At 52.2% G+C, this 23,139-nt stretch overlaps 8 protein-coding genes across 8 annotated transcripts; 2 read left to right on the forward strand and 6 right to left on the reverse strand.

The window, feature by feature from the left end:
* Positions 1–212: 212 nt before the first annotated feature.
* On the reverse strand, positions 213–980 carry J4E87_000026 (uncharacterized protein; the record flags this gene model as incomplete). The annotated part of the gene is made up of 2 exons (XM_049371686.1): positions 213–646; positions 710–980. The coding sequence occupies 2 exons, from the start codon at positions 978–980 to the stop codon at positions 213–215; spliced, it is 705 nt and encodes a 234-aa protein (XP_049237820.1).
* A 1,409-nt stretch (positions 981–2,389) lies between these two features.
* J4E87_000027 (uncharacterized protein) lies at positions 2,390–3,694 on the reverse strand (the record flags this gene model as incomplete). The annotated part of the gene is made up of 2 exons (XM_049371687.1): positions 2,390–3,535; positions 3,614–3,694. 2 exons carry the CDS (start codon positions 3,692–3,694, stop codon positions 2,390–2,392), a joined length of 1,227 nt encoding a protein of 408 aa, XP_049237821.1.
* Positions 3,695–4,137: 443 nt separating this feature from the next.
* Positions 4,138–6,035, reverse strand: J4E87_000028 (uncharacterized protein; the record flags this gene model as incomplete). The annotated part of the gene is made up of 2 exons (XM_049371688.1): positions 4,138–5,822; positions 5,876–6,035. 2 exons carry the CDS (start codon positions 6,033–6,035, stop codon positions 4,138–4,140), a joined length of 1,845 nt encoding a protein of 614 aa, XP_049237822.1.
* Positions 6,036–8,387: 2,352 nt separating this feature from the next.
* On the forward strand, positions 8,388–9,762 carry J4E87_000029 (uncharacterized protein; the record flags this gene model as incomplete). Its single annotated transcript, XM_049371689.1, has 4 exons — positions 8,388–8,549; positions 8,618–8,750; positions 8,805–9,165; positions 9,219–9,762. 4 exons carry the CDS (start codon positions 8,388–8,390, stop codon positions 9,760–9,762), a joined length of 1,200 nt encoding a protein of 399 aa, XP_049237823.1.
* A 592-nt stretch (positions 9,763–10,354) lies between these two features.
* J4E87_000030 (uncharacterized protein) lies at positions 10,355–13,984 on the reverse strand (the record flags this gene model as incomplete). The annotated part of the gene is made up of 8 exons (XM_049371690.1): positions 10,355–10,462; positions 10,524–10,993; positions 11,048–11,451; positions 12,078–12,822; positions 12,869–13,252; positions 13,311–13,329; positions 13,380–13,433; positions 13,499–13,984. The coding sequence occupies 8 exons, from the start codon at positions 13,982–13,984 to the stop codon at positions 10,355–10,357; spliced, it is 2,670 nt and encodes an 889-aa protein (XP_049237824.1).
* Positions 13,985–14,737: 753 nt separating this feature from the next.
* J4E87_000031 (uncharacterized protein) lies at positions 14,738–16,924 on the forward strand (the record flags this gene model as incomplete). Its single annotated transcript, XM_049371691.1, has 2 exons — positions 14,738–16,336; positions 16,397–16,924. 2 exons carry the CDS (start codon positions 14,738–14,740, stop codon positions 16,922–16,924), a joined length of 2,127 nt encoding a protein of 708 aa, XP_049237825.1.
* Positions 16,925–16,966: 42 nt separating this feature from the next.
* J4E87_000032 (uncharacterized protein) lies at positions 16,967–19,870 on the reverse strand (the record flags this gene model as incomplete). Its single annotated transcript, XM_049371692.1, has 5 exons — positions 16,967–17,818; positions 17,867–18,536; positions 18,585–19,496; positions 19,545–19,633; positions 19,682–19,870. 5 exons carry the CDS (start codon positions 19,868–19,870, stop codon positions 16,967–16,969), a joined length of 2,712 nt encoding a protein of 903 aa, XP_049237826.1.
* Positions 19,871–21,155: 1,285 nt separating this feature from the next.
* Positions 21,156–23,124, reverse strand: J4E87_000033 (uncharacterized protein; the record flags this gene model as incomplete). Its single annotated transcript, XM_049371693.1, has 3 exons — positions 21,156–21,335; positions 21,480–22,534; positions 22,581–23,124. The coding sequence occupies 3 exons, from the start codon at positions 23,122–23,124 to the stop codon at positions 21,156–21,158; spliced, it is 1,779 nt and encodes a 592-aa protein (XP_049237827.1).
* Between the last annotated feature and the right edge of the window lie 15 nt (positions 23,125–23,139).

Consider the following 23,139-nt stretch of genomic DNA (forward strand, 5'->3'; position numbering starts at 1 on the left):
GCGGCAATGCTGCGACCTATCTGCGCATATGTTCCGTTACCCGACCGTATCGCTTTGTGCGTGCTGACTTGGGAACCCACCAGTTTTCAGGCAATCCCTCATCGAGTACTTGTCCAGTGTTGGTATGCGATTCGGTCTGTGTCGCCTTGGAGACCGAATTCCTTAGGGCCAAATCAGTATGCGTGTGAACAAGAACCAGTTTTCGCGATGACTTACTGTTGCTTCGCCCTCTTGTCTGCCCTCTCTTCGTATTGCCGCAGCTCCGCTGAACCTGCCTTCCGCTTGTTGCTAGACAGGTTCTTGTCCTGTTTTGCAGAATCTAACTTCTGTTCCTGCTCTTGCTCCATCTCTTGCTCTTGCTGTTGCTGTTGCTCTTGCGCCTTGGCCGCCTCGAGCTCAGACCGTCGCACGAGTGCTGACCGGACCTCCTGAAGCGCCTCTCCGACCGCGCTGTAATCAGAAACATTTCCGGGCTGTTTGTTGGGAATATCGTGAAGGAGACTGACTGTCAATGTGCTGTTGTCGATACTAGGTACATAGGTGATCTTGCGTTCTCCGGTGGCCAAGAGCAGGTTCCTGAATCCTTTCGCATTCTTCGATGTTTTGACTATTTGTTGGAAGGCCCTCACCCAGACACCAAGTGATTCTACTTCAGATTAGCGATCGTAACTCCGTATGCACTCGTTTTTGGTTGGAAGCATGGTCTTACTCATCCTCCAGATATCATCCTTGTATGACTTCACCAAGCTTCCCAGCCTCTTGAGTTCCTTCGGGTCTGTGGTCGCCATGATGAGATTGACGCTTTCTTGGTCAACAAAGAGCGCCGCTTTCGCGCACTGGTAGAACTGATGGGCGCTTATGAACTGAATACTGTAATTGGTGAAGGGCCGGATCTGTGTGGGGCTTAAAGCGCTGAATACGTCGCCTTGGTCGCGGATGAAGACTGCTTCTGGGTCTTGAGGCCTCGTGAGCGGCATCATCTTGGTGTGGGAGGTTGTCAAGGCTAGGGAACAGATGAAGTGGGAGCGAGGTTCATATAGGCCAGAACGGTTGGAGATCACGCATGCCGCGGTCTCTCACCTTGGACTCACGCCTTTACCTGTCGCACGCGTCAAAATAACTAAGCCTTGATGCCTATATCGAGACACTGATGTCACAACTCACTGAACTTCAGCCACCGTCAGTACCAAGGTCAGCTTCAGCTTTCACGGGCCGCCCTCCTTCGGGCAAGCCACAGCACCTCCATCAGAATATCTGAACGCGAAATTTTCTTCGTCTTAGGAATCAATGCAGCTCTGAATTTCGCGTCTTGCCCAATATTTCTGATCCTACGCTCTCACCAAGATACCTACAAAGAAGCATCTCCAGATCCACAACCGGGCAAAGGCCTACCCAGGAGGTATCGCGGTTTTTGCGCGTTTTGGCCGGCCAAAGCAGAACGCGATGTATACTCCAGGGTACGTTACGACCACGTTCTCTAAGCCCGATCGATACTTTGTCGTCACAGCATACCCATATGCCTGCACAGATGAAGGGGAAGTGCGTTCTGATATAAGTAGAAGGGCATTTTTCGTCGTCTCTGTTGATGGAGTTAGCAATCTATTTTCGGAGCGGTGATATTGTTTTCGATTTGACCACAGGGCAGATTAGGATAGAGGTGGTATTGTTTCATTGTGACCGTATGCGATAATCTTACGAGAACTACTCCTATGTCGTAGTATCGCATCCCGCCAATACTATGCACTCCAACATTGTGAAGTTCCAGACGACGTCACTGCACGTGTCTGATCGCAGCCTAGAGACCCCTGAGTCCACGTTCCACGTTTTGCGAATCGCGCACGAGCCAGTTCCCGCCACTTCACCGTCCCATGTCCAAACTCGCCCAAACGCGACCTCTCAGCGTCGCGCAACTATATATTATCACAAAATGGTCTCTTCTTCGCCTTCGGGCATTTGGTCAATTTGAAACGATACAGAGAAGATTAGCATGGCCCCTGCACTAAGGATGACACGCTCAATCAAAGAGAAGCTACCATTTTTTTTTTTGGAAACACTGTGAGATGAGAACATCCAAAGTCCGGCCTGTTCGAACCACAGCGATAGCAAAAGGCAGGGACTGTAAAAAGGCTGCTCTCTTTTTGCTCAGGCAGGGCACTAGAGGGGGCTGGGTCAGCGTGCAACAGGTTTCACACGGGCTAGTAGCGCAAGGACCATGGCAATCTTACCGCCTTGTCCACGACCATGAACATCACTCGTCAGAGATCTGGTAGATACGTGCGGACGTAATCGTGATGGGTATAATTATGCCTTATAGCCTGATAGAGCCTGGAGGTATCCGCAAAATATCCGGAGTTTAAGTCGAACTCTGGCAGACCATGTATCCTCCAGCCTATATTATCATTTCGCCGTCTTCACCGTCCATGCCGCCCGTTTCGTCCCCGTCGTCCTCATCCAGGTCTTCGAGTGGATAGGTGAGAATGGCCGCAACGTTCCCGAGACCCTCAAGCCGCTTCCCGCTCTCGTGTAATGAGCTGAGCACCCTGACTTCGCCACCCTCCACATCCCGCACTTGGTCGACTAGCTTCACCCATCGTCTCCTCTCTTTCACGTCTTGTGCGCGGAACAGGGCGTTGTTGATCATTAAGACTCCACCACCGCGCCCAACTGCGCCTTTGGCGACGGCGCGCTCCACTTCGCGCGGGCCGTACCACGCCCGACCGTCGTCTTGTCGCATGAGTGTGTTGAACTTGTCCATTAAGGCCGTTTCGCGCGCGAATTTCGTGTCGGACAGCTTGTTCGTTATCGCCGGCGACGAGAGGACCTCGTTGAGTGAGTGTACGTGCGCCGATGACGAATGCGCGATGATTATCGTAGGTATGAGGGCCATGAGCGGCTTATTGGTGGTCCGTGTCGCTTCCTCTTTGATGTACTGTAGAAACGCCGACGCTACGAAGCCTGGACTGGCGAGCAGAAGCGGGAGGGTCTTGCCTTGGGGTGTGCTGGAGGCATTCGGCAGGTCGATTTGCCGTAGTAGCGTCGAAAGCGTCGTTGAGAAGAACCTGTCCATGCCTTTGCTGTGCCCGTCTACGCCACCTCTCCTCTTTCTGGGTACGGAGACCTCGATCTTTTGTCGTAGTATCGTCTGATGCTCGGTGATCATGCATATATTCGCGGTACCTTCTCCCAGTACAACAGCCCAAAGTTCCGCTCGTTTCGACGCGTCGCATGCCTCTTTTAGTTGTTCCAACGCGACACTGTCCCAACCGTCGGCTTTTTCGATGGTAAATTTGCGATTTAGCTCCAAATCTAACGTGTGATGTTGCCCTAACTTTACGTGCTCATTCTCTTTTGCTACGCGCCCCGAGACATGGAGTTGTCCGGAGCCAATATCGAAATCGGTCGAGGTTACTGCGATCGTGAGGTCTAGAGCGATTCGTTGCGAGGATGTCGAGCCGGCGTCAGATGTCTTCGAAACTCGACGAACTGCCTTGGCGCGTATTTGGTCGTGTTCTTGGATTAGGTTGTAAGCGTGCCACTGTGAATGTCAGTATAATGAAGCCTAGAGGGACTCGGATGCATGTGATCTATGGCGATCTGTTTGTGGAGCGCGTACCATATCCTCAGGCTCCTCAGGCAGCAGGGTGACGAACCCCGCGCCCGTTTTCTGTTCGATTTGGCTCTTGAGTAGCTTCATTATAGTGTAGCCCGACGGATACGTAGATTTGAAACTGGAAGTTGTGGTTGCGACGGAGGTAATGTAGCTGTCGCGCGTAGTTGTGCGCAGCCTGAACTTTTGGGAATGTAGTGACGCAACCGTGGGATGGAGGGGCACTAGATAGTGGGGCCGACCCACTCACGCGTTCAATGAACGGAAGCTTGTTTGCAGACATTCACGCCAACACTGGCGCAAGTACACCGAGCAAAGAAAGTATACCATTAGAAGACATTCAGCACTCAGCATAGCCTGGAGGTAGTCACGCAGTCTAACAGCATCAAGAGACAGTGGATGAAGCAATGTAGTCCTCAAAGTAGTTTTGAATAATGCAACTTTTTCATGCGCTCAAAGCTTATGTAGTCGCTAGATACATTAAAGTAACTAAGTATATACAAGAATAAAATTCAATCCATCACCACGCTCTACCTGGACTTGATAATCTCAGCAGCCTTCTCACCAATACCGTACATGGTAGCCTGGAGATGGCAAGACGGGATGATCGGGATGATAGAAGCGTCAATAATAGACAGATGCTGTGTGCCGTAAACCATCAACTTGTCGCTGACACAGCCACCGTCCTTCTCGGGCATCATCGGGCAAGAGCCAGATGGGTGAGCGAGAGTAGGGGACAACATCGACTGGGCAAGCAGGGCATCGTAAATCTCCTTGTCGGAGGTGTATTGAGCACCAGGGACGGTCTCGGAGATCTTGTGGCTGGCGAGCTCGGGGCGGGCCCAGACGGTGCGGAAGAATCGCATACCAGCGGCCATGACCATACGGTCGATGGGGTTGACAAAGGCGTTGTAGACGACGTTGGGAGGGCCGTTGGGGTTCTTTGCGTCGATGTAGACGGTACCACGCGACAGGGGCTTCTCGACACCGACAAGACCGTATGAGCCGTCCGCGGGAACGGGGAACTCGGCCACGGCGGCATCCTTGCGGCCGAAGATGTCAGCAATGACTGCACGCTGCTTAGCAAAGCCCTTGGCGAGCTTCTTGCTGTTCTTGTAGACGCTAGGAAGGTAGTCGGTGGCGGTCTGGCTGTTAAGGGTACTGATAAGAGACTTGAAGTCCTTGGTAATGTCAGGCAGGGAGATGAAAGCCAGGGCGTTACCGCGGGCATAGGTGTAAGGGCCAGTCTTGTGCTCAACGTACTGCTCCCAAGCGGAAGCGTTGAATGTCGCGTTGGTCATCAGCGAGTTCTGGTTGGGGAAGTAGTTGGAAGTGGTGTTGAAGACAACGGTGGCGTAGGGGTGGTCCTGGAAGTTGGAGCCTACAGCATCGAGCTCAACCTTGACGTCGATACCGGCAGCCTTCAGGACGGACTTGGGGCCAATACCACTGAGCTGAAGGAGCTTAGGTGTCTGAATAGCGCCCGCAGCCAGGACGACCTCTTTCTTAGCGTAGAAGGTGGAAGTCTTTCCAGTCTTGTCGGTAACCTCGACACCAGTAGCCATGAGCGGCTTCTTCTTGTTGTCGAAGATGATCTTGTCGGCGGTGGTGCCTGTGAGGATGTGAAGGTTGGCACGAGTCTGAATGGGGTCGTAGTACGCGTAGCGAGCATGTGCGCGGCGTCCAGTGGTCGCATCCATGGTGTTGGCGTACCAAGAAGGACCATAGGCTTCGCCGGCGTTTCCATCCTCTGGGACGTAGATACCAGTGGCCTTCCACGCCGCCCAGTAGTCCTTGATATCCTCATATTGGTTGGATGTGATTGAGACGGTCAACGGTCCGTTACCGTAAGTCGACTCATCCCAAGTGATGTTGAAGTCTTTGACAACATCGGGAGTGGGAGGTTGGAAAGTGGTACCCTTGATGAAGGCCTCTTCCATTCCCTTCCAACCCCATCCTTTGTTGCCGAGAGCCTCCCACGCATCGTAGTCGGCAGCTGAGCCGCGGTCGTAGACCATGCCATTGATGACAGATCCACCACCGAGGACCTTGGCAACAACAACCTGGTACGATGTGTTGCCGATAGCTGGCTCAGGTAGGGAGTTGATGTTCTCCCAGATCAAACCAGCCGCAGAGGTCAAGTCATTGGCCTTGTATGGGATCTTGGTTGCATCGGTATCGACGTTGTCACCCGCTTCAACGACAAGAACAGTCTCTGGGGCTGATGTTAGTGAAGTTTTCGACAAAGCCTGGGGCTGAAACACATACTGCTCTTGTCCTCGGTGATGCGGTTGGCAACAATCAATCCAGTGACACCGCCTCCGACAATGACATAGTCATACTGGGGCTTAGCGGCGGCACCAAGAACTGGCGACAGGATTACAGCAAAGAGCTGAGCAGCAACGGCTAACCTAGAGAATACAGGCATCTTGAAAGTCCAAAATATTAAGTTTAAACGAAAGTAAATTTGGATGCGCGCTGCAATGAACCTGTGAGGGTGTGCAGCCACTAGATGCTTTATACGGACCGAACAAAGTACTTACTCGCTGCTCGCATTGGTCGAGAACATGTTCGCCACGTGGGAAGGCCTACATTGCGGTGTTATCTTACCGAATTCATCCAGGAATTGATCGACCCACTAATACCGCGAGGGCGAACGATAGTCTGGTAAATTGTTTGTATGCCGTGGCGCGGCGCTGGCGGTTGCCATGTACAGATTCGTTCTAGAATACGGACGTTGATCCTTCTGGTAGGGGTTCAGTAATCTGAGCCTATAAACAGGCCGCATAGGGATCGTGCAATTACAACTCCCTGACTCCCGGTGAACATCAGGGACTTGTGGGCTCCGTTGCGGTCCGGGGCCGGGGTGCTAAACGTTCTTCCACCAGAGAGATCAGGCTCATGACCGGCCAGCCGCAGCAGCAGTGAACATGGAAGCGAGGTACGTTCAGTGGTCTGATGTTGATGTGGGCCAATGAAAATCTCTGCGGCTCGTCGTAGAGAGCGCATCGTACAGAAGGACCGAGTTAGCGATTCAGGGTGTTCTTGCCGGATGTAGGCCCCACTTTTGGACGGGAGACAAGACATGGACAGATGTCCTCGGCCCCAGACCAGCATGTGATTGAGTTCAAGCTACAGCTCTGGCAACGGCAGCGGCGTACAAGTTAAAAATCTGGGGTCGGCACTTTCTAAGAACGCATTATGGCTTCGGAGATTTTGCAAAGGACTGCAGCAAAGGATGCCGCTCCTCTGGAACACGGCAGGTACATTGTTGCGGGATATGCAGCGTAATAAGGCCACCAGGAGACCTCGATCCTTGATTCGCCATCTGAGACCATCTCGGGGAACCAGGTACCATGATTTCGGAGAGTGGACGCGATTCGGGATCGATGGCCACCTCGCTTGCAGGAAACATACCGCTAAGCTTCCGATCCGCCTATCATTGCCTTCTCTTCTGCCGTATCGATAGCTTTATGGTGTCTTCGTCCACGGTGAGGAATGCCAGCGCGGCGATGTCCACGTTGTCGTAGTCGAAACTCAGATGCAACATGGATATCGGAAAGGCATATTCTCATGGGCGCACCATGGACTCCCCTCTGCACGGCTGGAGCTGCGTCAGGATACTGAGTCAGGCGGCCCGCGGAGTAGTAAGGACCCGGCCCCCTTCAGCTCAATATTCTGCGTTCTTCCCTGTAGACTGAGTCTTAGGCCCGATTGCTGCTGTGCATCGGCCCACACATGCGGGCCAACGAGGAGAGCCCGAGGAAGGAGTGTGAAGTATCTTCTCTTTGGGCTCAGCCGCACGTTGACATGACATTGCGACACTTTGCAGGTTGACGATAGGAAATATCGCAGCGCACATAATGGAATGTTCTTTTTGTCACTAGGTAGAGCGCTAGAAAGAGAAGAAGATCTTGGGCAGCTAGTGCCGTGAAAGGTGGCTTCGGTTCGCTCTACCGGTGAGTTTGAGTATGCGGAGAATTCGCCCTGCATTTAGCTCATGCGCTAACCGCGCTAGCACCTCTAGCGCTGTTTGGCCTGGCACTCGCTACCACCTCTTCCACCATTCCCATCTCATGGGGCGATAGACGAAAGATTGCGCAACGTCCATGCGGCAACCCCGAGCACCGTGAGACGATGCAAGATCGCACGTTCGCTCTTTGACCGTCGGTTTAATGCACCCTTCCAGTGTTCCACCAGCGTTGCGACCATGGTAGGCGGGCCTGAGATCTGCAACAAGATCTACAAGATGCGTCGTCCTATGCAAAAGTTCTCATGCGCACACATAGCCACAATCGCAACTCTACATGGTGTGACCTGTTCGGTTGTACTTCTAAAGTGTACGCTTGAATCATGGTTTCCCGCCCACCCTGAATGCCGTTCTCATTGGGTGATAAAGGGTTAAATACGCAGCATGTGGGGCCTCAATTTATGCGGCATCACTGCCAGATCAGCTCGGCGGCCGTCACCCTAGGATGTACAGCTGGATATCCCCGTGTTGGATTGTTTCGAAAGTTGGTCTCGAGCGAGTGCACCTTCTGTGATCGATCTGGCGGCCTTCTCCCGTCACCCGCGACCGTGCTGTTTAGCTTTCGCTTCGCCCGTCTTGAACCAGAACGGCCGACGCAAGAGATGAGTGGCGCGAAGGAATATACTTGAAAACCCCGGGGCACTCCCGATCATTGAGTGGCTGTTTGCTTTTTCCTCTTGCTCACCGATTGTGACTTTTGCGATCCATGCCATTCCGCACCTCGATCGAACGACCCCGCTGCAGTGCATCATGGACGCAGGTACACAAGAATGGCCGGACCAACGCTTGAAGATCCTCATCCCAGTTTGGACCTTAACGGTGATTAGTACCGCTTTCTTGGTATGGAGAGTCGTGTACGGACTGCGATCACGCAAATTCATTGCCTGTGATTACCTGTTGATCATAGCCACTGTGAGTCTTCCCCCAGCCTGAAGATCGTCCCGACTGTGTGGAATTCGTCGCTGACACGAGTCCATCAGGCTCTCAACATCACAGCGACATCACTGAACCAGGTCGTCGTCAACAATGGCCTCGGGCGCCACATCATGGACCCGACGGTCTTTCCGAATCTCAGAGCATACAGCTATCACCTTTGGATCACACAGATCGTCAGTAAGTTTGCAACTTCGCGTTACCGCCTTTCTATTGCTAACGAATGATTTTCAGACATCATTGCCGTCGCCTTTCTGAAATGGTCCATTTGCGCTTGGCTGCTTGTCTTGAACTTCTCCAGATTGTACCAAGTTATTGTTTGGCTCTCGATCTTGATGGTCACCGCGTTCAACTTCCTTGCACCAGTCCTGACGCTATTCGGATGCACACCCCTGGAACGGAACTGGAACTTCGGGTTTACCGGGGAGAGCCATTGCTGGGCAAAGGGCACACTCGCACTATCCTATACCCAGGGTATCAGCAACATCATCACCGACGTAGTGTATATGGCTGCGCCTCTGATCTACCTTTCGCGCGTCCAGTTGAACAGTCGAACTCAACTGGGTATCAGGATCGTTTTCCTGCTGAGTATCCCGTAAGTAACACCTCTGTAGTCCATGTGAGTGAGCCGCCACTGACGTCTCATAGTGCCACGATATGCTCAATCTTCAAGACTATCGAACTCAAGGCCATCACCAAGACGCAAGATCCAACGTGGGACGGCGTAAACCTCACCATCTGGTCCAGCTCCGAACTTTCTATCGGCATCCTCATCGCATCCCTCCCTCCGCTCCGCAAAGCATTCGATCACCTTTTCAAGAAGTTTATGCCATCGACATTGACAGGCTCGGGCAAAACGCCACACTACGGCTACGGGAACTCTAGCGTCGCACAAGGAAACAGCATCCACATGAAGAACTTCCAAGGCAGCAAAGCCTATCACTCTAGGCTACCCGGCGAAAGCATCCTTGATGGCGACGACGAAAGCGATCGGGCCATCCTTGATGACGATCAAAAAGGCTCTGGTATCATGAAGAGTACAGACGTACAAGTCACTGTGACCAATGATGTCGGAGAGGCAGGGAGTAGTTCCAACTCCAAGAGCGGCGGGAGCCCCAAGATGTATAACCATGAAATCGACTGGGCAAGTCCACACTTGGAGAATGGGGAAGGACCGCGCCGGTCTCGGTAATGAGAATGTCTTTAACGGCCGAAAATCAGGATTTCGTTTGCGTCTTTAGTCTAGGCCAGTGTGAAAGAGGCTGAGCCGCTCAATAGTTGGATACCCAGGTACTTTTTCTTATGAAACGGCGGTAATAAGTATGGCGCAATTGGTTCACGATGACGCGAAGATATTTATATGTATTAACACTAAGTCTCTTTACCATATGCCGTCGCTTTTGGTGTGAATAAGTTTCACAATAAATTACTGTCACAGTTAAACCTTGGCTTTGCAAATGGACTTGATGATGATATGCTATTCGTACCAAGTACCGAAAGGAGAACGCGGTCATTGTAGAGAGATAGTGCCAGCGCCATTCGCATACATTGAAATCAACAGCTAGCGCCACCATGTTGAGATTGTCATGCGCAAGTAAACATATCGCGGAGATTTAGGCCAGTCGTGCGATACACCGTTCGTGAATTTCCCTTTCGTTTCGATTCATCATATCGTTGTGGGAAGTGCCGCATACGCCGCCAACTATGCAAATACACTATGTGAGCTGCTAAACCTAGCATATATGCACCTCAAACCGGCTTGTACTAATGAACCACTTTCCTGTTCATTTCACGCGTAGAACGATGACCGAATTAACGACTTTAGTCCACGGATGTACTTCGGCAAGAATCTCGAGACCGATGGATTGGAGTTCTTCTGACAGTTCCAGTATCTGTGTTTTCATTAATGACTACTGCCTGACATGACTGCGCTGGAAGTCGGTGCGAACATACCGGATACAACACACTTCGCATCCCCTGCGCGCTCCTCGCCACCACCAATGTACCTGGGACCAGCTTCTTAACCATGCTTCTGAGTATGTTGAGCTTCGTGTACGTATCTGTACCAACCAGCGCAGCAAGGAAGACGACCTGGCACGATTGCCATTCGGAGTTTGACGAAACCTCGGTAATGTCTTCACAAGCGAAACTCATGCGCTTGCCATAGCCTAACCGCTTACATAACGATTCGCTGACTTGAAGCGCGGAGGCATCGCGATCCACGTTATGCACTTGCGCGTTAGGATGGCGGTCCAGGAAACAGAGGGAGGTCAGAGGTAATGGACCGGAGCCGATGAAAGCGATTTTGGACGGTGGGCTGGGGAGGAACGCTTCTATGGTAGAACATTCCAAGCGGGAGAGATCGACGTAATTTTGGTGGTAAGGGAAAGTTGTCAGAATGTCCTCAGGTGTTGTGGTTGTACCTAAACAAAGTCAGATCTGTAGTTAAGTGTGATGCGTGATTGTGCTGCACTTACCGCTGATGTCGTTGAGCATGCGCTTTGCCCAGAACTTCTCCAACTCTCCCTCGGCTTCTGAACATAGCGGTCGCAAATTGGAGCAAAGGCTCTCTACGGCAGGTATGCGGAAAAAATACGATGTAAATTCTGCGCTGTAAGGTACGACGCAGAGGTTTACGAGTCGTGTGAGGAGAGAGTTGACTTGCTCCGACGGCGCTAATGACGATAGTTCGTTGAGTACCGTGTATATGTCCCTGATCTCGGAAACTAGCTGATGCGCCGCGGTACTTGTCGCATTCGGTGTGATTGGGGGTGTGACGGTAAGGGACCCGACAGGGGTAGTAGGTTTGGATAGTTCCGCAGTGGGCTTGCGTTCGATGGTCGTCATGATGAGGTACGAGTATACGTGTTTTTTGTTGTTTCTGTTGTCAGGTAGTACTGCTGTATTTGAGTGTGTGATCAAGATGCAAACTATCAGTTTAGCAAAGTTTTATACGCTACTGCGATTGTCAGCTGTGCCCGGGAGAATCATCAACACAAGCGTGTATGTGTAGACTAGGAAAACTCTTTCTCGCATTTGCCATGTGTCAAACGCATTGAGCGGTAATGGCGTCTGTCTGGTTGGCTGAGTACCCTGATGGTCGTGTGGGATAGTGAGTTGTGCTAGGGATGGCCCGACATACAAGCGGGATCTACGCTCAATGTAGTACAAACGTGTGGGGTTGAATGCATGTTGGGCATAAAGAGTTGAAGGCACACCTATAGACGTGATTCAAATAGCAGGGACACATTATGACCCGCAGCCTCAAACCCTGGCGGCAGTATGCAGATCAATGACCCCTCTCTTGCCGGCAGCCTACCGCTCGAATTTTCTCGAAAACTTTTGATTGACGGCCGCCGGAGCCGTCCAGTCGACTGTGCTGCATCAATGGCTTGCCGAGCTGATGTCAGGCGTTGGCCGGCGGAGGAAGATCTCGCCGCTCAACCTCTCTACCGAACAAGATCTTCATGGCCGGGCCGTCAATAGACTCGCTTGCCGCCCACCCACGTTTCTTTCACTGTCACCTTCCTCAATGCTTCTGGGTCCAGCGATTCAAGTTGTTTGTCGAGAACAACCCAGTCAGCATACGCCCCCGCTTCGATGACACCAGCTTTGCCTTCTAAGAAGGCACCGTATGCAGCGTTTACCGTAAAACCCTCTAAAGCTTGTTCGAAAGTGAGGCTCTCTTCGGGATACCAGCCAGCCTTGCCACCGCTAGGGTCCAGTCCTGTACGTGGACTTCGTCGCGTGATTGCCGCATACATTCCCTCGAAGATACTCGCGGGTTCGACTGGGAAGTCGCTACCGAGGACTGGACGAAGTGGTAAGAGCGACCGCATTCGGTACGCCTCATATTTTGTTCGTTGCTGGCCAAGCCTGCTCTCCGCATAACCCATGTCCGAGGTCGCGTGCGTGGGCTGTATTGACGCAATGATACCAAGTTCTGACATCCTGCGCTGGTCATCTGGGTGGATGATTTGGGCGTGCTCGATGCGGAAACGACGTTTAGCTTGACAGTCGCGGAGGTTAGCGTGGGGGCACAAGCGTTTCAACGCCGCTTCAAACGCGTCAACCGCAAGCCTGTTTGCAAGATCCCCAATAGCATGAATATTAACTTGGTACCCTGCCTTCACGGCCCAATCATATGTCACACGTGACAGCGTAGTCGCGTTGACAAGTAAAGAGCCGGAGGACTCCGGTTTGTCGCTGTACGGCTCAATCATAGCTGAGCCCCAGGAGCCCAAAGCCCCATCTGCACATTGTAAGTAACTTGTTGAGAGTGGGCCGTGTATACAAACCTCCGAAAAGCTTGACGCTCTTCACGTGAAATCGGCCATTTGGAGTCGAAACTTTTCTGACCGCCTCGGGACAAAACGTGTTTCGGACATCGCATTCGATCATCGCATTAACTCTCACAGTCCAGTCCGGGTCGTTCGCGAGCTCTTCGTATAGCTCCAGATCTGCCGGCACTACGCCGGCATCGTGCATCCCAACAATTCCATGTTTGTTCAACTCTGCCATCGCAGTCTTAATGAACTCGGTTTTGCGCGCTTTGGTCGGCTTTGGGTAATACTCCAGGACGATGTCCATGGCATTGTCGCAGAAGACACCCTTTGCCGGCACTTCGCCGCCGGGAGGTATACTGAACGACGGAAGAAGGTCAAGCACCTTTTCAGATACCCCTAAGATGAAACCACTGGATTAGATCAACCTCATGCTCAATTTGCAGGGCTGACTCACAGATACAATGAACATCAACCTGCGCGAAGTCAGTATATGTGTCGCTCCCATTTCGCACGGGCAACTAACACGATCAAGCATAACATAAAGATCCTTAAACCTCTCGTCTATCTCCAAATCTGCCTAGATGAAGTGTCAGTATCAGCACGGTCGTTACAGCGCGTCTACGTTCATCAGGTCCAACGTACTGCAGTCGGCCACCTCCCTTCAAAATGAGCTTGGTCCCAACCGACGCCACGTAGCCACTGTTCACTATTTCCTTTTTCTGGACGGACGTTCTTATACTCCAACAGTCTCCTCTTGATCTCGTCCATTGAATCGGCGCCAAAGAGGCTCACTGAATCTAGAGATTCTCCAAACTGGATCAAGTGACCGTGTCCATCCCAAAAACCAGGATACACATAACCTGTGCGGGATTCCTTGACCGTATTAGGGGCTGCATTGTCTACGAAGACACTGGAGAATTTGCCGTCGTGGATGGTAAAGCACTCGGCATGCGGGAACTCCGACGAAAGTGTTCTGACAGACTTGTAGCAGTGTGTGGGTACGAAGAGATTTGGAAGCAACGTGGATGGTACGTATTCGCTGATGAAAGCCGGCAGCCCTAGCTGGTAAATTAGAGCAGCCAGAATCACAGGCAGCGATACCGAAAGAAAAGTGGAAAGGGTAGGCATCATGCCCTCTCAATTCACGTGGGCAATGTTGGGGGCTGGTGTCACGAAGATCACGGGCAAAGGAAATTTGGCAATCGACAAGCGAGCTCCGATGACGCGACCGAAGAAAAACGACATCGTGGCCCGACGCGTCTCAAAACGCAAAGTAAGTCGCGTTAGGTCGCGTCGTCTACGAGATGCGCAAATGCTCACCTGGGCAAAATGACGACAATGTGACTATACTGAGAAGTCTAGAAGTCAGCTCGGTGGTGGTCACGTGATGCGGGCGGTCGCGCCGGCTCTGCTCCCCGCTCCCGAGATCTCAACAAAGCAGCAGAGCTACCCGGAGAGCCTCTACCCGCGACACGGAATCATCTTTACTTTGTTGGAGACAGCCCTCGTGCTCGACTGCTCGATCTGAACTGGCTTGCGATTTGAGCATGTCCAATTGGAAAAGGGCGGTGAGCGACCCTAAGCAGGCGTGTTGCATACTTTCCTCACAACTCCTTCATACAACCGGTGTGCATTTACGCATTAGGCCAATGGCCCCTCTTCTGATCGCGGCTCTGGACCCAGCTCCACCCCAGCTCCACCTTGGCATCGATGAAGATTGGATGGGAAACTCGAATGCTGAATTGAAAGGCTGGGCTTCCTGCAGCGCTAGTGTGGGGGCCGGATCCTAACAATCCTACACGACATAAGCAGAACCTTCTGTAAAGTTCGGTTTCGAGAATAGCTATCGCATGTCGGGTCGCACGGCTTTGAACACTACAGATGGCAACGACTGAGATTGACGATCTTCGGAAGCAGCTAGAGTCGCTCCAGCGCTCCCATGAGGCGCTACTGAAAAGCTTATCAGCAACGAACGACACCTTCAAACCATCCGACGCCTCACAACTTCGCCGCACATCCACACGACATGGAGGCGATGCTATCTTCGCCGATACCTCGACGCTATCTGACGACAGCAGCGATGAAGAAGACGACTATTTTGTCCAGAACGAATTACCGTCCCATTCGTTCGACCACGAACATTTGCGCGAACATCTGAAGACGCATAACTGGACTGAACATGGCAGAGAGATTCTGGCCTCGATCATTTCTGATCCCGCGAAGCTCACCAAACAATCTCATCTCTTCCACATGGGGCCCGGGCCAGCAGATGACCGAAGCCATTACTCACATTTCCAAGTGTACAATGTCGGAACCAACGGTCTGCCTGAGCTTATTGAAGTGACTGGCCCCGAAAACAACATGAGCCGCGCAACTGAGATTTGGCATGCACTGAGAGACGTTGGCAAGCAGCCGGACCAAACAGTGGTTGGACGTATCACCATAGCGCGAGAACCTTCACCAATCTTGTTTGGTGCACTTCATCTGACGCTTAATGATGCTTTTGACATGGACGAACTATTCCAGCATCTAGTCGAAACAGAAGCTTCATCAGCGCATATGTTCCGAGCCTTCAATCAGAATCCTAAACACCAAAGGACCTTTTTCTTCAACTTCGAATACTATACCATCGTTGGAGATGACTGTCAGCCCATGCAATGGCAGCGTGCGGATAAGATAACGGGTCAATCTGATCATCATATACCACTTTCGCGGTGCAGTGCAGTCGTTGCGCTTGTCCTGTATGACGACAAACCACGCCGCATCCGAAATCGAGGAAGACGCGCGAAGACACAGTTCGGATGGGTGCATGATGTCTGGTCGCCATGGCAAGTTTTACAGCTGGAGAGTTTCCCGGACTGGAAGTCGACACCAGCTAATGGAACGCCATATACATTCGAGACCGGCCACAAGTATCTCAATGGCGCGGAAGCATTTCTTCATGCTTTGCTGACAGAATATCGGGATGCAAGGAAGCGATTCGACGAAATCTACAAGCGTATCACCGACCTAGTTACTCCACCGCTAGGCTTCCTGTTTAGCGAAGAGTTACGCCGAGCCCGACTGTTCGAGGACAAAGACTTTACCTGGATTCGCAGATACTTCTACGCACATCAAACCTTGGGCAACGTCAACAATAGCATTAAATCCATGATCGACGCTTTTGAGGATTGTTTCACCGACGATATATGGGAAGGCCAAAACAAGACGCTCTGGCCGCTCTTCGAGGAGTCGCCGCGCAATGATCATTGGAAGCGGCGTTTGCGGACGTTGCGGCTTCAATTCGAACGGGAAATGAAAGAGCTTAGGATCATCATCTCGGAAAATAATGAAAGACGCCATGAAATTGAAACATTGCAGGAGCAGTTGTTCTCTGGTACTAGCATCCAAGAGTCCAGGAAGTCCGTTGAGCTAGCAGATGTCACCGTGCACCAAGGGTACAACATCAAGGTCTTGACCATCGTCAACCTCTTCTTCATGGTAAGTGCATATGCCAAATCCTACAAGCTCTCGCAAAACAGATGACTAACGAATCAACAGCCTCTCACATTCGTAACTTCCGTCTTCGGCATGACAAACATGCCCGAAAGTCCAGCAAACTTCACGCCATTCGCCATCGTCTTGGTGACGATTTGCATTCCCTTCTTCAGCATAATCGGCTTCCTCTCCACGAAATATGGCTACAGTATCTGGGCCCAGAAAACAAAGGAACTGTGGCGGTGGCTACGACCAAAGCCGCAACCAAAGATCCCGAATGACACAGACTTGGAGCCCCCAAGGCGCGTAGATAGGACCATGTCGACGGAAGAGGGTATGCGGTTACGACTTAGAGGGGCAGAGCATATGCCTATGGGGGTTGGGGTGGGCATGGGAAGGAGGAGATCGAGTCAGAGGCCTGCGCCGTCGCATCCGCATATTCAGCGTATGGTGGAGAGGATGGGTGAGGGGAGGGAAAGTGGGCTGACGCGATTGGGGACAGTTGTGGCCGATGATGAGCACTCGGATCACAGTAAAGAGAAGAATGGTAGTATGGGGAGAGATGCCGTCATCGATATCAAGGAGGGTTAATACACTTCCTTATCAGATAAACTCGCGGCTCGCAAGCACACACTACATATCAAAAGCACTCAACCCATCCATATCACTCGGCCCGTTCCATTCTTTGGGTAGACTCCAATCGTTCCCATCTCCCAGTGGCATGAAATCCAAATTCACTCCATCAATCGCACCGCCACTAACACCACCACTACCACCCGTACCGAGATCATCAAACGCGCTCAGCTCGGGGAAATGCGCATTAGCAAGTTGTGAAATCGGATCGTGAGGATCAAAGTCCGCGCCCATCCAAGCCCCAGAATTCCGGTTCACGTGTGAAGAAGAAAGGGTGGTGGAGGGGGTTGACATGTTGTGAGAAAGCTCAGGAGGTTCCGATATGCTGGGCCAGCCAACACTACCGAGTTCTGAACGTGGCGTCACCAATACGTACCCATCGTTGTTGTGAATTGGGTCGTCGAACCGGGGTGGCGGAGGAGCTTTGATGCTGAGCCCATGTCTCCCTTGATCAGACGGCATGCTCATAGTAGTACTCATACTCATTGTTCTCGTCTTTCTGTTTCCGCCTGTACCGGCTCTAGGTCTTCCGCTGCTGGTCTGCCTTTTCTTGGCCCACTGCTGGTTGTCGTTCATGTCGGCGTCCATATCTATTGTGCTGCCTCTTCGCGCGGGTACTGTCGAGGATGCGGGCTTGTACAAGTTGAACGAAGAGTTGGGGGGCTCGGGGCCGCCGCGTAGCTCTACCATCACCGCACGGAGTACGGTAGACATTCGTTCCGCAGGTTGATAGGTGGATGCCATGTCGGAAAGCGCGGCTGATAGACATTCGAGGTACTGCATGTTGTTGGCTCTGGAAGTGGGGTCTTTTATGAACGCCAACGCTGCTACGAGTGCGGTCGCTGCTGTGCCCTGCGGAAGATTGTTAGCGAGAGATGAAAGGTTTTAGGTGCTACATACCGCGTGTTGCATGCCTGTAACGAATATCTGCTTCGTATCGAATCGCTGTCGATGTTGCCAGTATATCCTTGCTACGCGAATAGCATGCTTAGTGCATACTGTCCTACTCAACGCGGAGAAATGGTCGTCAGGGCCACTCTCGTTGCCCGCTTGGTCTTCATACAAGGCGAACGGTCGGTGTAGCAAGATCAGACTGGCGTGATACTGCTGATGCAACAAGAAGAACGAGAATGGAGCAGTCGCAATGTTGGCTGGTGTCCAGCGCAGTTGCTCGGGTAGTCTAGCGTACCAACTGCTGAACTCGCGGTCCAGCGCTGCCATGCGCATATACTGATTTCGATCTACGGCGGTGTGCGAGTCGGAAGCAGCGTGTTGCGAGCGATGCGGATCCATATTCTCGGTGATCTTTCCTGCGAGCTCCATAAGATCGAGGAGTGCTTCGTAGATCATGGTCTCCATGCTCTTCCCCAGTCCAGCCGGTCGACAGGTGCCAAGGCGCTCAAACTGCTTTGTCAAGTTGTATATTTCAAGATCGGAAGGCTTCATCGAGGTCGGCCGACCCAAGAAAAGTGCCCAGTATTTGTCGTAGATGACGCATGCCCAAAGAGTCATTTGGCGGATCTCGACCTCGCGTTCTGGAAGACCTGAGAGTCGTGTATCGAGGTGGAGACTATGTAGACGTTAGTATACCACTGAGACATCTTCCAGTAGAACATACCCGATATCGAAAGCAAGTCGCACAGCCATCCCGCCGTACATCCAGCCCAGATTATCTCTACCGACGCCGCACTCAAGGTCGCCTAGCAGAAGTAATGCAACTACGCTCGGTATTCCACCCGGTCTTTCCAGCTCATGATCAAGCATATACTTGGCTTCGCGATGCAACGTGCTCTCCATGCCCGGTAATCCAATTCTTCTAATGTCGAGTCTTTCCTTGTTTGCGAAACGGTAACCCATGGCCAGAACACAGACATGCAGGAACCCAGAATAGAACTGTGTATGGCCCAACTCGCGGTCTTCGTTGAAAGCATCTTGATGCAAAACATGGATGACTGGGTTGTAACATTGCCAGAACAGATCCATGAGATAGTCGTATGTTTCCAGTGGAAGAGAGCGGATGATCTTGTCGGCGCGTCGAGCCTGCTCATTCATCTCTTGTGTTGCGCCGAAGGGGTTGACCGACTCAGAATGTACATGGCAGTTTGTTGTTGGACCGAAGTAGCGGAGGCGGCCGTTCAACTGATCAAAGCTAAGATGACCACGAGTAGAGAGGAGACGGTTGACCATGCCATCTTTCTTTGGAGGTGGTAGCATAGACGGCGAGCCCGCGCTTTCTGCATCACCGTTTGAGAAACGAGGACTATTCGTGTTCATCTCGTGCTGTTCGAAATCAGGATAGTCATCTTGTGGGCTTTGTTGACTGCCTGGACTGGAATGGTTCTCGTTGTTGTGCGCTTGGGTTTCGCTTGCTTTTTGGGTGGGTGATGTACCTTCTTCGTCGGGTTGAGGGTTATGGCGGGTCTTGGGAGGGTGATTCGCTGGGGGTAGCTCTTCGCCTCGCTCCTTCAGCATTGTTTCTAGTAGTGCTACGCGGTCGGTGAGAGAGCACATGTATGCCCTCGAGATAGGTCTGTACAGGTGTCAGCTTGGTATCAGTCAGTAAAGACACATTACATACCGTCGTCGTTCGTCATCGTTCTTGATGACGCATTCCACACTTGATCGTTTACACTGTGTACACTCTGTCTCGCCCGGAGGTACTACACACTGCAAAGTCGTCAGAACGTATCGTGGAAGCAGCTAGAGAAAACATACCCGTATCCGGCGGTCTCGGCACGATGCGCAAGCGACTGACGCCCTGTGTCGAGGTTTTGAGGACTTCCCTTTCGTAGAACCCTTCTCCGATGTACTCTGCTCCTGCTTGCTACCGGCTTTGGAGGCCGGTTCCGGTGAGCGCTGTTCGCTCATGTTATTATCAGATGCTGCTGATCTTTCGTTGGCCATCGATGGTGTCGCTTTTGGTATGTAAGGGGGATGGTGTCTCGCGGACAGACGTCAGCAGGGAATCACACTACTATGTCGCAAAGCGTTGTGGATGTTGCGGGGAGAGGAGTCGCAGACCGGACAGCGAGGACGACTGTCAAGCCTAAACTCCGAGTTCCACGAGCATGAAGTGACCCAGGCCTAATCTAGCCCTAAACGTTAACCGCTAGATTTTTGGAGAGGTTTAGGCCTTCAACTCGTGGAGGTGGGGCCCCGCAGTTTCACTGTACTGGGCGCCTCCAAGCTATGCGACCACGTTGGCTTTTGGCAAGCTTCTTCGTAAATCTAGCAACCGAATGACATGTACCTAGTAATGCTGTCGGCTCGACATGCTCGGAACGAGCTGCGTACCGGATCTGACGAATCATGACCCCAGAAGAGCGAGTGCTTGCAGAATCGAGAACACCGTGCTCAAGGCCAAACCTACGGCATGGCTTAATTTCCCTCTCCACAGGCTCGTTAACCGGCATTGAGCCGATCTTTGCGGAGAAGCCTACAGTTGACGTAGGAGTGCATTGCGGATCGCTTGGTTGGAGGAACAAGTCACTCTGTCGCTTCGAGGCCATCGTCACATGAACCTATGGCGTCAGTAGTTCGCATCTGAGCTGAGTCTGGGGCTGCTCTGCATTCACCCAAAGCCCAATTGCAGGCCATAGCGCAGTGTGGCGTCGTCCCTATGCGACGGTAGTCGGGAAATCACGATTCGTGTTAGGGCAGAGTGAGTCTTCAATCCGGGGTACATGAGTCGAAAGACGTCGAGATGAGCGGGGTCAAGGCTTGCGATTGGGGTGGCGGAGTCTCGGAGCTTGTAACCATCGTGATGTTTGCTTCTTGGCGTTCTCATTGGGACTAGGAAGCGAGCATCCGACGCCTGCATCCATGGACGCAATCAGACTAGCCATAGTAATCATAGTTTGACACGCACGCCAGGACCTAGACAACTGCGACAGCAGCCGTGCGCGATTGAGGGGTCTTGAGGGCTGTGGGAGCTGCAGGTCACCAATATTAACTTTCTTACAAACCATTCGGGGTTGCCGAAGTGATAGGCACGCATGCTATGCGCGATGCAAATGAACCAAAGAGTAGCAATCTGTCAGGAAGAAAAAGTTAATTATGAACCCTGACGGGTAACGCCCAGCACGCTTGGATGCCAATGGAAAGAAAACAACCCGAAATCCGGGCCCAGATCCAGTACCAACAAGCGACGGTACGCCTGACCCATCGACAGATGTCAGCTCGGCCGCCTTTAGTCAACGTCCCATTCGTGGTCCCAGTTGCGAATATAGGGGCTCAAGCCATGCATATCCTTCATTGCCGTCGCCTTCACATCGCCGTTGCCTAAGAAAGCAAACCGGTTCTTGTATCTGTATACATAGTCGTAGTCTTCCCAGCGCGGTGTCTTAATGGTTTTGAGGAAGTGTATCGTCTGCATTGAATGAGTCAGTCGCGAACAGCTTTGTGCGGGGTTGATAGGAGATGCGCGCATAAGGTCGGGTATGCGCGACACCACCGTTGATTGGGACAGGGATATATGGTAGGAAGCGCGACATAAAAGCTGAAGGGTACTTACGGCACCAGGCCACAGATAGATCCTGTTCTTGATCTGTCCGTTCTTGAACCAACTCCGGCACTCTTCTTGCCACACTGTCGTCTTGTGGAACTCGTCAAAGTGCGCGTAGATCTCATCTAGGGCGTCCTGCTTCACGCTCATAGCTTTGATGCCTTCGCTCTGCATCTTCTTCATGCACTTGATGCTATACTCTACGGTTGTCTCGATCGACGGCAAAAGCGTGCCGTTACTCCACGTCGCGCCGGGTCCGACTATAGTGTAGAAGTTCGGGAATCGAGGAGCGGATACACCCATGTAGAGGTTCGGGCCGGTGGTCCAGTCTTCTTTGATGGATACGTTGGAGCCGTTGCGAACCGTGAAGGCGGGTTGGAATGCGACCTGGAAGCCAGTGGCGCAGACAATGGCATCGAGTTTGTGGATCTTGCCGTCCTTAGTCTTAATACCTTCCGGAACTACTCGTTCGATGCCGTCGAAGACTGGAGTTACGTTGTCTTGCACTAAAGCCTCCAGGAAGCCGTCTCCGGGCGAGATGCGCCGGCAGCCAACGGACCACTTGGGGATTATGAACTCTTTCAGCTTCTCGTGGCCAGGTCCCATGCGGCGGTGCATCTCTTTGGTGATAACATCTTTGAACTGGCTCTGGAGTTCGGAGTTCTGCTGGTACATCCCGAACAAGCTGTTGATCTCTGCTTCGATCTTCTTCCGGAACTCCAAGTGATACTCCGGGTCTTCCTTGAATTTCTTGATGTCGGCTTCGGTGAAAGTGTACTGCCGTTGTCCAGGGTCGACGTCTTGTCCCTTCTGTAGGTCATCGTTCAGTGCGCCGGCGCCGAAAGGAGGCGATATCCATGTCGGACTCCGCATGTATACTTCCAACCCCTTGACGACCTTTTGAAGTGATGGTACGATTTGGACGCTGGTCGAACCAACACCGATAACGGCAGCGTTGATGTTTGCGAAGTCGACGCTGTGATCCCAGCACGCGGAGTGGAGGACGGGACCCTTGAAGTCGTGAAGACCTTCAATATCTGGCCATTTCCAGTTGTTCAAAATACCTATTATCTGTTAGGCGTGTAAATGTGGCGCTGGTCTAACACTCACCCGAACCGTTCACCAAGACGTGCGCCCAATCTTTCCTCATCGAGCCAGTCTTAGGATTCCTGATGGTAAGGCTGTAGCACCCATCCTCATCGTTCCAGTTGGCTTGCTCGATCCTGCTGTTCAACTGCATGTACTTCTTGCTTCCATGTCTCTCGGCGAAGTTCTCGAAATACCCCTGGATCTCCTTCCCTGCTGCGAAGAAAGTCGACCAGTCGGGTTTCGGGTCCCAGGTGAAGTTGTAGTCATGCGATGGAATGTCGCATGCGACGCCGGGATAGGTGTTCTCGTACCATGTTCCGCCAAACTGTGCGTTCTTCTCAAACAACGTCAACTCCCAGGATCCAGGCTCCAGCATCTTCTCCATCTTGTAGGCTAGACACAGCCCTGATGCACCCGCGCCAACACATGCCACTCGCAGCTTGGCTGGCTTGGAATGGTATTGATCGAGAGTCCTGTAGGGTCCATCAACATGCGATGGTGGGTAGTCATAGTTGTGACCGTAGCCATTGACGTTCAGTCCGTTTGGCATCTCCGAGCCCCCCATCGTGGCGGTTGCTCA

The sequence above is a fragment of the Alternaria ethzedia genome (assembly GCF_023757985.1).
Source record: "Alternaria ethzedia strain BMP 0044 chromosome Unknown scaffold_1, whole genome shotgun sequence".
Classification (NCBI taxonomy): domain Eukaryota; kingdom Fungi; phylum Ascomycota; class Dothideomycetes; order Pleosporales; family Pleosporaceae; genus Alternaria; species Alternaria ethzedia.